At 39.1% G+C, this 13,783-nt stretch overlaps 1 protein-coding gene across 1 annotated transcript; it reads right to left on the bottom strand.

The window, feature by feature from the left end:
• Positions 1–6,154: 6,154 nt before the first annotated feature.
• On the bottom strand, positions 6,155–13,567 carry LOC123667947 (LYR motif-containing protein 4B). The gene is made up of 3 exons (XM_045601776.1): positions 13,318–13,567; positions 12,995–13,115; positions 6,155–6,691 (listed from the first exon to the last, which is right to left on the bottom strand). Exons 1-3 carry the CDS (start codon positions 13,404–13,406, stop codon positions 6,638–6,640), a joined length of 264 nt encoding a protein of 87 aa, XP_045457732.1. The 5' UTR covers positions 13,407–13,567; the 3' UTR covers positions 6,155–6,637.
• Positions 13,568–13,783: the final 216 nt, after the last annotated feature.

Below are 13,783 nucleotides of genomic sequence, written 5' to 3'. Positions count from 1 at the left end.
TATTTTAGAATGTGTTTTCTTCAAAGAGAAGCGGATGAAACCGGGGTGCACAACTAGTATCAGAGCTTCAACCTGTAATATCCCACTGCATAGGCCTCGTTCCCCATACAGGAGAAGGATCAGAGCTTTATCCCTCACGCTGCTTCAATGCGAGTTACAGGTGTACATGATAACAACCAGGACCGACGGCTTAATGTGCTCTCTGAGGCACGGTGGGGAGACCCACAAGGACTGCATAAGCACCCAAGAACACGGCAAACATCTGTATGGCCAATACAAATGTTTGTCATGTGCGGGGATCGAACCCGCAACTCCAGCGCAACAGCCACAAATCAGTGCTGTGACCGTTGCGCCAACGCATGTCGTGCTAGTTTTAGATATACAATAATTTTCCAGATAGACTAAAAAAATGCTATCTCTATTTTTTGAATTATCATAGATCATATCTTTGTGATATTGTAGGTAATTATAAAGGGGTACGAACCTTTGGGGATATCTAGCCGCCGCAATCTTGGTTTTTTTCAAATCATGATGGCGGCGGCTAGATATGCCAGGCTCCATACAAAAATGTTCGAACCCATTTCAAATAACTATTAGAATAGCTGTTACTGACACAGGTGATATATTTTTATTTATTATGTTTTTGACGAGTGGTTTTATGTTGTTCCATAGTTTATATATTTTCAACTATTAATCACTCGTTGAATTTTGTATTGAAAAATATATTTTGTATAAAAAATACGTACCGTTGTTCCATATTATTGTTTATTTTTTTTTTTTTTTTTTTTTTTTTTTTTTTTTTTCCATAGGCTCTTGAGTGCCCATGCCTTTTTTTTATTTAAATTTTAATTTTCAAGTATTGAGGCGTATTATTTTCAACATTGCATTCGAATTACGAACTAAAGCTTATTTTCTCTATTTCGTAGTGAGTCCAGAACTGACCGTGAGAGATATATATATAATTATATAATAATAATAATTAGAATAATTATTAGAATTAAATTAAATAACAATTACTAGAATAATCACTTACGTCAATTTTTTTTTTGTTTTTTTTTTTTTTTTTTTTTTATTATGTTTTTTTTGTTTTTTGTTTTCTTACATGCTCCATTAATTTTATAATGCACTACATGCTTTATATTTTACATTGTTAATTTACCGCATTGTCGACGGCCACTCTCATTTTTCTAAACCAGCGCCCGCCGCCAGTTTCGCGAGCACATCCTCAATAACATTCGCATCCCTATTATGGATCGCCATTTTGAGGCTGTGCTCGAGAATCTGCCTACGGTTAGCCTCCACCGCCCTTCTGACGAAGTAGCCAATTGCGTCGTCCTTGTCGTCGGTGTAATAGACACAGGTGTTAGTGTGTCTAGTCACCGCGACCACCGCGTGCGAGACACTATCATGGATTCGAAGCCTCTCCGCCCTCGTCTGGATAACAATGACGTTTTCACTCGTCTGTCCCTGCGCCTCATGAATGGTCAGAATTCTCGACCCCTCCCCAGCTCCGTATCCCCGACCTATCAACGCCTTCTTCTCCTCTTGCGTGAAAGTCAGGTACAGGGTCCGGTCCTGTTCTGCTGGTATTCGTGAGTCGGTGAATCCTTCCATGCGCAACGAGTGGATGATCGGGCTCGAGCTGTAGATCCCGTCGTACACCTCACTGATGGCGAAAGCAACGTCTTTTGGGTTTCGATGCGTGCAGTACAGCTCGCATGAGATGCCTACTGTCAGGTAAGGTCTGCTGTACCGCATCTCGAACAGGTTTTCCCTGTCGATGTACGGCAGCTGGTTTACGTCTCCGATGAGGACCACCTCTTCTGCTGCCGATAGCCGGGCAGCCATGACTATGGCTCCGAAATGGTTCATAAGGGCTTCGTCTACCGTTAATCGGCTTATCTTAACGCCCTCACGAAAACCATTTGCCAGTATGGACGCCATTGTGCGCACCTTCGTTTTGGCCTTATTGCCATAGCGGTGCGCCAACTTCTCTTTAAGATCTTTCGCTGCCTCGATCGTGGTTGTGACTACGACTTCGCCGTCCTCATCGAAGTTCCTGACTATGTGAGTTGTCTTGCCGCATCCGGGTACCCCGTTTGTCCATCTCAGTTGCGGTAGCCTCCAAGCCCCGAAAGCGCCTTCGGCGTCCGGGTCACTCATGATGGTTTTAGCCATCCCGAGCACCCTATCACCCAGCATCACTCTCGTGCACTTGGCCACCACCACCAACGGGTCCCCTTTCGGTGTGTGAAAGGTCTGAATTTCGTCGTTCTGTCCCTCGTCCTCGACTGCGTCCACGAAGCCTGACGTGATGTTGTATGCAGCCATATATCTTCCCGACATGTTGCCCTTGAGGACTTGCCGGGTGTCGTTATTATAAATGGCTGCTTCGGCTTCTTCGAGTTCCACCTCCAGCAACTTTTCATGGTTGTACTGGTAGGTCTGCATGATTTTCTTGCATATGGCCAGGCTTACCTCGCGGTTAGCATTTGTTATGGCCAGGAACTCGATCAGCGCATTTTCCGCATGCTGTAGTGGTGTGGATGCTGGTCGAAGTCTGGGTGGTGTTACTTGCCCCATGTCGGCCCTCGTTCGAGTGGCTGATGGTGCTTGAGAGTACCTCGGACTTTCGTCCTTGGTAAATCTGCTTATTGCTTTCATTTGCAGCTCACTCGTTTCCGCCAATTTTGGGGAAAGGTGGGACAGTCGTTTACCTCTTTTGGGGGAGATGGTAGCCTGGACGAACTTTGCTATCGCCACCAGTCGGGGCTTCGCCTTTTGAGTATTGTCTTCGGGGTCGCGTCGTCCCTCCATTATCTTTTTCGCCTCAGCCTTTTGTTGCAGTCGCTCCGAGCCACTGAGAGCAGTCTCCTCGAGAGTCGGCCATGCAGGGGGTGAAAGTGGTTGTGATCTGGGCTTTAAGTAGCCCAGATCCTCCCCCCTGTCCTCATAGGCTATGATTTGGTGGTGTCTTGACGCTAGTAGGCAGCCGTATCTATCCGATACGCCACCTCTACCTACCTACCTACCTACTCACCACCTCTATTATTGTTTATTAATTTATATTTAGTACTGTCAGCTTATAATTTGTATATTCCTAAGTATATTGATATCAATAAAGGTTTTATATTGAAAATGGTTTAACTTTTTTCTAGTGGATTTATTCAAATTTGTAATTTTGCCAAATTTTTATGTAGGTATACCCTTCGTCTGTGGCGTAGCGAGGGGTGGGGGGGGGAATAAATAATTGCTGGGCATATGGTTTGCTGGCTTTGAAATACACAGGCCGAAGACGGGCAGCAGCGTCTTCGGTGCGACAAAGCCAAGTACTGCGGTCACCAACCCGCCTGCCCAGCGTGGTGACTATGGGCAAAACAAATGAGTTAGCGCTATTTTTGGCGTGAACTTGTGGAGGCCTATGTCCAGCAGTGGACTGTATAGGCTGTAATGATGATATTATATGGTTTTGGGAGGTGGGGCTAAAAACATATTGTGCCCCAAGCGCGAGTAAAGTATCTCAATGCCCTTGGTATATATATATGATGATATCTACAATAAAAAATTGCAATTAAATTTTTAACAATAAATAAAACATTCATTCGATGTAATTGCGCTGCTGAAAGTTCCAGATAGATCCAAATAAAAAACGATGATTGATGGGAAGTTATTGTTTTTTTTTTTATATCACTAGTTCGGCAAGCAAGCGTACGGCTCACCTGATGGTAAGAGATTACCGTAGCTTATAGACGCCTGTAACACCAGAAGCATCGCAAGCGCGTTGTTAACCCAATCCCCCCAAGGAGCTCTGGTCACCTTACTCACCACAGGAACACAACACTGCTTGAAAGCAGTATTATTTAGCTGTGGTCTTCTGTAAGGTCGAGGTACTTCCCCAGTCGGGCTGCTCCATATTTTGAGCAGGAAATTCCTGCTGTGCCCTACCTCAGTTAAAAGTGTAAATAAACATAAAATTTGATACGCTAAAATGCCATTTTTATCTGGGTATTTTTCCATACAGATAGATCTATCAGGATCCCCAACGGAACTTAACATTTTATATCGGCGTTTTTCCACGGAGTGCATGTTTCAAAAGCTTATTTGTTTGTAAGAGTTTATCTCAAGAGCTCCTGGAGGAAGTTTCTTATGAAGAATTATGATTTTGTAATGATGCACATCTATAGGTAGGTATCAAAGAATGATAAGCAATAAGAAGGATACTATAAATATTCTTAGTCTAAGACATAAATAAAACTAAATCAAATTGCTTTAACACTATTTATTAAAACATAACAGCATAACGGAACAATACACTATATACACTCATAATGCAAAGTATAATACAATATGATCAATATATTTTAGACATCAACAAACTGCAAAGAGACCATACTTTTTACCGCAGAAAATAAATACTTCAAAATATATGACAGTTAAATTACTAAATAAATGCAGACATATACTGGGTATTACGTGGGTACTATTAGATGCATACTATACAGGCAGCAACTGTTGGAAATAGAGAAAACAATGGTCCGGGAGCCGGGTAAAAATTTGGTCAATTATTTCCGCCCATTCGAATTGGTCATGAAAATCTGTCATTGGCTCTCGGACTAAAACTTGTCCAGAAATTATGACACACATTTAGTATTCACATCAATAAGATGACTGATAGAATAGCGTTGGCTGCAGTGATTTACTGACCATGTTGTTGCAGGTAATTTAAAGGACCTAGAAGATTTAGACAAATTTTTCCTTCTGTAATATAGGAAATATTGTAAATATGGCATTCATTTTATTCTTTTCGAGGATTAATATAGAAATAAATTTTTTATTGATTAAATTTTTTCCAGTAACATCTCACTGCTGGACATTGGCGGATATTACCTAACGTTCTCTCCGAGGCACGGTGGGAAGACCCACAAGGACTGCATAAACACCCAGATCATATCAATCATCTGTATGGCCAACACAAATGTTTGTCATGTGCATGAATCGAACCCGCAACTGCCAGCGCAACGCACAAATTAGTGCTCTGATCGTTGTGCCAACGCGTCGCCGTGTAGGTACTCATAGTAAGTTAGAGGCGTCATAGTAAGTCAGACATGTCGTAGTGAGTCATACGTCGTAAGTTCACCAGACCGGAAAGAAAATAATTGTTCGAAATATTCATTACGAGAGAGATAGAATGCGGAATAGTCGAAACATAGGCGCCTACACCGCACAAGCACAACGCCAGAGCGGTGTCATAGAAATATTTATACAAATAGTATTCGTTTTATTTTCAACAATATCATGTGTCCAAATAAAGTCAACAGAGCTAGAAAACATTCAACCAAATATGCAGATGTTTTTGTTTTTCTGTTTATTTAATATTTTAAGATAATGCTATCGGTTTGTCTTAATAGTTACGTTTGTAGTAAAAATAAAATTAAAATAAACTTCTAAGTTTTCGAAAACAATAATAATCCGTTAAACAAATAACGTACTAATACGTAATAAACGTTTCCTTTCTGGGTCATGGTATTCGCATGTATAATAAAATACCACAAACGATTTTGGAATTGTCTCAACATAAATTTAAAGTTTTTATTAAAAAAAAAATAATAGATAAAGCTTATTACTCGGTGCAGGATTACATAGTTGATAAAGATGTGTGGACTTAGTGTTGCTGTATTTCTTGCAACATGTTTCTAATTTTGTACTAAAACACAGTTTATGTATTATTTTCAAAAGAGTAACTGCGATTCGAAAGTGCTCTTGGAGCCTATTTGAATAAAGCTATTTTTGATTTTGATTTTTTGATGATAACATTATGTACTTATTACAAAGGTGGTATTTTGATACCACAAATGATTTAAGAACATTTTCTTGTTATCTATAATAATATTATAAAGCTGAAGTGTTTGTTGCAACGCGCTAAATTCAAGAGCAAGTGGTCTGGATCGAAAAATGGTTTTTGTGTCGGATAGTCTGTTTTTCTTGCTCAGATAATCGAAGCTCAGAAATCTAAAACAACTTGCTCTTTTCTAAGTTCTCTGTTACATTATGAAACATTTTTTGCTTTGTGCTTGTGATGGTTTTATTTTGCCACATTGTCACAATATATACATATTATGTTATCATGTTGTCACATTGTAATGAAACTTATACAGACATAATGCGGTATATTATCTGTAATATGCAATCCATATTAAATATGTGTTTGAAATATAAATATTAAAATTAAAATATAAAGGATAAATTGTCTTTTATACATTAAATTATTTGCAAAGGTGCAATTTGAGGGCTGTAATATTTACATTAATCTTTTGCGGAATAATGCAAATTAAGATATGCTTGCAAAGTTTATGAACAAATAATAATATTTATTTAATCAGAAAGTATTCTGATGAACTTGCCATACGCGAATTTTCGCAAATTTATATTTTTTTTTTTTTTCAAGTCAAAAAAACAGATCAACAATCTAAAATCATATCTTAAAAATAAATTTTGACAAATGTAAATTTAAATTTTTAACATAAATATTTTATCATTTTATATTAAAACTGATTGTTATCTCATCCAAATGAGATTTGATGTTATTTGCTTTTTACAAATCCTTAGGCATAGGCGTTAGACTTGAACGGTTATTTCATCACAGATTTTCTATTACCAGCTTTTCCGTTCTATACATGTCACCGATTACCACCTGAAATAAGAAAAAAAATTACTATATCTATACTCAATACAAATAAATACACCGCGTTGGCGAAACGGTCACAGCCATGGATTGCATCTGTTGCGCTGGCAGTTGCAGGGTCGATCCCCGCACATGACAAACATTTGTATTGACCATACAGGTGTTTGCCTCCCCACCGTGTTGGGTCTTCCCACCGTGCCTCGAAGAACACGTTAAGCCGTCGGTCCCGGTTGTTATTATGTACACCTGATAGAGATTGTTACTCATAGTAGGGAATATATCCGCCAACCCACATTGGAGCAGCGTGGTGGATTAAGTGCTGATCCTTCTCCTACATGGGGAAAGAGGCCTATGCCCAGTAGTGGGATATTACAGGCTGAAGCGATACAAATAATTAAAATAAGAGTGTCTGTTTGTAATATTAACATAACCGCTTTATACTAAATTCATATGTTTGTATAGACAGTACATATACCAAAATAACATTTTTTATAATTTTTGTCTGTCTGTCTATCTGTCTGTCTGGCTGTTCCGGCTAATCTCTGTTTTTGATGGGACTTTCACTGGTAGATAGCTGATGTAATAAGGAGTAACTTAGGCTACTTTTATTTTAGACATTTATTTATTTTATAACTCTGCAAACTGAACAATATCTATTGTGTTAAATTCTACGTGGACAAAGTCACGGGCACAGCTAATGTTTACATAATACCAATCACTGTCTTCAGTTATGTGTTATTTAGACGTAATTTTAGATGTATTTTTTGATTTGTAACAAATGTCAGTGACAAATGTACGGTAAAATTTTATTCTAAGCTTATGTTGTACCTTAAAATGAAATAAATTTCAAGATACATATCAACCATATTAAAACAAAGTTACAATCAATATTAGGAGCAATCAACAGGATCTCCACTTGTCTACTAAAAAGAATACGAAACATTTTATATAATTCATTAGTAAAATCACATTTAGAATATCTAATACAGGTTTGGGGATCCGCTACTACTTCAAATTTATTTTTTTTTTTTTAATGATAAATTGGCAGGCATTTGACCACAATCTCACCTGATGTTAAGTGACGATGCGGTCGAAGGTGGAGCATGCCTGCCTAATAACAGCCTATTCACTCTGGCCTTGAAGGCACCCAGATTGTATCATTTGGGAAACACAGACGCGGGCAACGAGTTCCATTCCTTAGCTGTGCGCATCAGGAAAGTAGTGCCAAAGCGTTTTGTGCGCGTAGGTGTGTATATCGATGACATAAGGATGGAACGATCGACCGCGCCTAGTGTCCCGATGGCGGAAGGTTGTTGGGGGAATTAGATCGTGCAATTCCTTCGCACACTAACCGAAATATATTCCTTAGAACACCGACAAACGAGCTACCCTACGCCGATGATCGAGACTCTGAAACTTAGTGTCTGTCAGAGTAGGGTCACCTATGAGTCTCTTAGCTCGTTTTTCCACCGAGTCCAAAGTTGCCAGTTGGTCTTTGGCGGATCCATCCATACAACTCCTCTACTAACAACTACTCCATACAAGACCGAACTTGTGCTTGATATAGTTGAAGCAACTGTTCTGGAGTGAAGTAACGCCTGACCTTAGAGAGAATACCTAGTTTTTTTTGCTGCAGTTTTTGCTTTGGACTCGATGTGTTGCCCAAAGTTCAGATTGGACGTTAGCTCTACACCGAGGAGCTGTAGGGATTCGGTAATTTCCACAGAAACATCCCAGAAAGTCGGAACCAGGTGTAAAGGGCTCCGTTTAGAGGAGAACACACACGTCTGTGTTTTTGTAGCGTTGAACGTGACCAGATTGGCATCGCCCCATTCGGAGACTGCCTGGAGGGCGACGTTCAAGCGGCTGACCATATCCTCTCGACAAGACTGGAAAATATCCATACTAGCCCTTGCACTCGAAAAGTATCTGTCTGTTACTGTGCTGTCATCAGCGTACCCAAAGGTACCGGTGATGAGCAGATCGTTAATATGCAGCAGGAATAGGGTAGCGGATAAGACTGATCCCTGAGGAACACCGGCGTCGATAGCCTTTTGGTCCGACGAGTACTCGTCAAGGACAACTTGTATTGAACGTTCGCTCAGGAAGTCAGAAACCCAAGTGCAAAGGCTAGGTGGAATACCATATGAAGAAAGCTTGCTTATAAGGCTCGCGTGCCAAACCCTGTCAAAGGCCTTCGAGATATCGAGAGACACGGCTAGTGCTTCGCCGTGTTTGTCAATGGCCTCACTCCATATATGTGTGGCATACACTAGAAGGTCCCCAGTCGAACGGTGCTGGCGGAAACCGTACTGCCGGTCGCTGAGGAGATCGTTACCTTCTTGTTCTTCTGCACGATAGCAGTCCGCATCAAACCATGGGCGAGCTTTTCCATTCGTCGCTACGTCAGAGTATGGTATAAAATATTCCATACCCTGGCGAATAACCGCGGTAATGGCTTCAGCGCAGCTCGACGGATCATCAGAAGAAAAGCATGCCTCTCGCCAAGGATAGGACGAGAAAAAGTGACGCATCTCATCCAAATCCGCGGCCTTATATCGCCACACCCGTCTTGGGCCACATGGGGATTCTTCGGGTAGGGAACAGACGGATATTGATTTTACCAGACAGTGGTCAGAAGTACCCAGTGGTGCAGAAACTGTTATTGAGTAACTGTCTGGATCAGTTGTTAAAAATAGGTCTAAGCAGTTGGCGGTATGAGAGTCTACGTCTGGTACCCTGGTAGCACAATTTACAAGCTGGGTGAGGTCCAGCGTCAAGGCTAGTTTACGCACTTCTCTCCCAGCATGGTCGGTCACCTGGTACAGCCACTCCTGGTGGTGGGCGTTAAAGTCCCCCAGGATGACTAACTGTGCCGAAGGGTAACGCTCTCGAGCCTTATCCACCGTTAGGGTAAGATGGTCACATAACTGAGTTGTCTCCACGTCTCCACTGTGCGAACGGTAGTCACAGGCATACAGGATTTTCTCCTGTCCTGTGTCCACCAGAACCCATAGGATGGAGTAACTGGATGTCTCAAGGTGCTTAAGACGCTTGATGCAAATGTCATCACGGACGTACACACAGACTCCGGCACGAGGTATGAACCTGTGCTCCAGAGAATACCCGGGGTAGCTGAGGTACGCCGTGTCAGCCGGACATCTGATCTGCGTCTCAGTGAGGAACAGCAGCTGCGGTTTTTCTGTTTCTAGGTGGTGGTGGACAGATTCGAGATTGGAGTGCAGACCTCGGATGTTAGAGAGGTGCACTTTCAGTGGGAGGACATGCAGCCGCTGTGTATACCTTTTTTTATTCTTGTGTGCTTTCATGGGGAGTGAATAGGTGCTGGGGAACGCGAACTGGACGAGGCGGCATCCTACCTATCAGGTGTCAGACTCAACACCGCCGCACGGAGGGAGCCTGACGCGGAGACCGCGGGGACGCCCGAGCCTCCCCAGAATGGCTACCTGGTCTTCCCTTCTGGTCACCAACCGGCAAGGTAGATCATTCTGGGATTTTTCGTCAGGTGGCGGGGCAACCTTTCACAGGTGGCTATCCTGCTACTTGGGCCCCCAACTTCCTACGGTCGGCCAGCGGCGGCACCGTACCTCGAATCCCGCTACCCTTCGAAGCCAGGCACCCGATGCGGCAGTGATGAGCAGACAGAATCGGTCACATAGAGTGCCACAACTACCCAGACACATCCCCCAAATGGCTGCTCTGGGACCCGCTCCCGGAACACGGCGATTACCGTTTGGCAGCGCGACTTTACCCAGAGGGTGGTAATTAAGCCACGGCCGAAGCCTACCACCTCAAGAATTTTGTCGGCTCTTACGACAGGCCTTCTTGCCGGGCCGTAGGAAATCGTATTCTACTGCCCGTCCCTACACGGGGAGAAAAATACTTTACAAAGAATACAAAATAGGATAATTAAAATTCTGTATAACTATCACTATTTTACTCCATCGACACAACTTTATAATAACACATAATTGTGTTTGCTCGCAAACGAAAAAAAAAACCGACTTCAATTACATCGACAAGTAATACAATGTAGATCGACGAAAAAATAGTCAAGCAACAACATCATTATCAAAACACGCAACAACAACACGTTATCAAACAACGCATTATCAAAGATTACTCAAAAAGTAGTGATCAGATCTCGATGAAATTTAAATGTGACCACATGATAAACTTCGGCTTTCGATTCAATTAAAAATCATTAAAATCGGTAAACCTAATAAAAAGTTATTGCGGATTTTCAAGAAGTTCCCTCGATTTCTCTGGGATCCCATCATCAGATCCTCAAACGGGATATTTATCAAGTTCCGTTTGTCTGTCAGCGGGTTTTCGACTCTAATTAATTGAAACTCAGTTTTTTTTTTTTGTAATTGTGTTTGCTCGCAAACGAAAAAAAACCGACTTCAATTACATCGACGAGTAACACAACGTAGATCGACGAAAAAATAGTCAAGTAATTACGCGTTATCAAAGATTACTCAAAAAGTAGTTATCAGATCTCGATAAAATTTATATGTGACCACATGATAAACATCAGCTTTCGATTAAATTAAAAATTATCAAAATCGGTACACCCAGTAAAAAGTTATGCGGATTTTCGAGAGTTTCCTTCGATTTCTCTGGGATCCCATCATCAGATCTTGGTTTCCTTTCCAACAAAAAAAGAATTATCAAAATCGGTACATCCAGTAGAAAGTTATGCAGTATAATACAACGTAGGTCGACGAAAAAAGCGTCAAGTAAAAACGCATTATTAGATATAACTCGAAAAGTAGTTGTTAGATCTCAAATAAATTGAAATGGGACCAATTGGCACACACCACCTTTCGATTAAAAGAAAATTTGTCGAAATCGCTCCACCGAGTCAAAAGTTCTGATGTAACATACATAAAAAAAAAATAAAAAATACAGTCAAATTGAGAACCTCCTCCTTTTTTGGAAGTCGGTTAAAAAATAATGAATATATCACAACTTTACACATACAATACATGCATTCTAATTAAAGAAATTAAATCAGGTTCCGTGCAGTCGGAAATGAGTATTTATGAGAGATCGCTTATTTCGAATTTAAGAAACAAATATAAACTTCATATTGATAATGTAAGAACTAATTATGGTAAAAAAACAATTCTGTTTGAAGGACTACAGCTGTTTAATAACCTACCAGATGTATTAAACTATGTGATAGTATAAACATATTTAAAACCAAACTAAATAATTGTGTTTGCAGGCAAACGAAGAAAAACCGATTTCAATTATATCGACAAGTTATACGACGTAGGTAGATGAAAAAATAGTCAAGTAAATACGAAATATCAAAGATTAGTCCAAAAATTGTATTCAGATATCAATAAAATTTAAATGTGACCACATAATAAACATCGGCTTTCGATTAAATTAACAATCATCAAAATCGGTACATCCCGTAAAAAGTTATGCGAATTTTAGAGAGTTTCCCTCAATTTCTCTGGGATCCCATCATTAGATACTGGTTTCCTTATCATGGTACCAAACTAGGGATATCTACTTTCCAACAAAAAAAGAATTATCAAAATCGGTTCATAAACGACAAAGTTATCCCCGAACATAGATAAAAAAAAACATATATACGGTCGAATTGAGTAACCTCCTCCTTTTTTTGAAGTCGGTTAAAAATCATATTATATCCTCAATATAGTAAATAAGAAAGGATTTCAACGGCCCAGATGTTACAACTGTATTCTTGAAAATGTATAAAAATGTCATTGTATCTCATTTTAAGTGAATGTTAAATTCTTATGAGAAATAAATTTCTTTAAACCTAAACCAAAATATGTACAATATTGTAATTATTTAATGAGTAAATAAAATAAAAATATTATTTAAAAAATAAATAGATCATCATCATCATCATCATTTCAGCCTATCGCAGTCCACTGCTGGACATAGGCCTCCACAAGTTTGTGCCACAAATGGAGTGAACTCATGTGTGTATTTTAGTAAGCATTTCTCTCAAATTAAAGCAGGTGAAATCGCGGGGCACAGCTAATCTTGTAATAAATAAATAAAGTGTTTCAAATAATCGTCATAGCATAAGTTTAAACAGGTGGATGGTACATAGTAACATTCCCTAATACAATACAATACAATACAAAAAGAAATAATATGAATTTAGACTCAATTTTAATTAGTAACTAGACAGCATTTGAAAGATTGCTCAATAAGTATTGTTATGTTGAAATACGTAAAGAAATATGATGAAAATTTTGCCTGTTTGAATATCAAATTGCGAAAAATGGTTGAGTTTACCTGACGTTTGATGATTTCCAGATTATTTTTACCGTACTCAAACTCTTTTTTTATCGATTTCGGATCTGATAACGACTTGTTTTCTTTGAAAGCGTCTCTTACTCTTCTTAAGGCATACGATCTAAAAAATATATGAAATACTTAATTATGTTTTACATCATAAAAAGTATAGTATATCTATATCTATTTAATCAATTAAATTTGTTTTTATAATAATGTGGTTAAATTACAGAGTTGAAACATTCAATAAACACACATAATTAAGAAAAAAATTTAAGGTTATGTAATAAAGATATTTTATTTTTTACATTAAAATAATTTACCTAAAGTTATAGTTTGCAAACTTGTGACTTTCCTTTAAAAGTGATTTATAAAGTGATAGGATTTGAGACTTTGGTATAGTTGCTGCCATTTTTTTTTTGTTTTATTCCGATTTCAGAGTGACTTCTATACTATATGATGAAAAATGTAAATAAATGTACGTTCCTAATTACGTAGTCTAAGTAACTTCATAACTTGAAGTATGCACTTATAGTTGTATTAGGTTTAAAGAATTTATAAATTGATACCAAAAGGAAATATATTCTACTAATTTAATTTATATGATCATCTTAAGTAAGTTATAATTTTTATTATTTCTTGCGTTCTATTTAAACTTCAAGTTCATATTGAGTATACTTCAAACATTACGTTTTAGAAAAGGAGTGTTATTGATGTTACCATAATGAGTAACTTACCCTATTATTGCGTTCCATTTAAGTTTTTAAAACTCTTAAAACTTTTTTAATA

Source organism: Melitaea cinxia, chromosome 29 (assembly GCF_905220565.1).
Source record: "Melitaea cinxia chromosome 29, ilMelCinx1.1, whole genome shotgun sequence".
NCBI lineage: Eukaryota > Metazoa > Arthropoda > Insecta > Lepidoptera > Nymphalidae > Melitaea > Melitaea cinxia.
The sequence above is the reverse complement of the archived record's forward strand: the minus strand, read 5'-3'. Positions and strand labels throughout refer to the sequence as shown.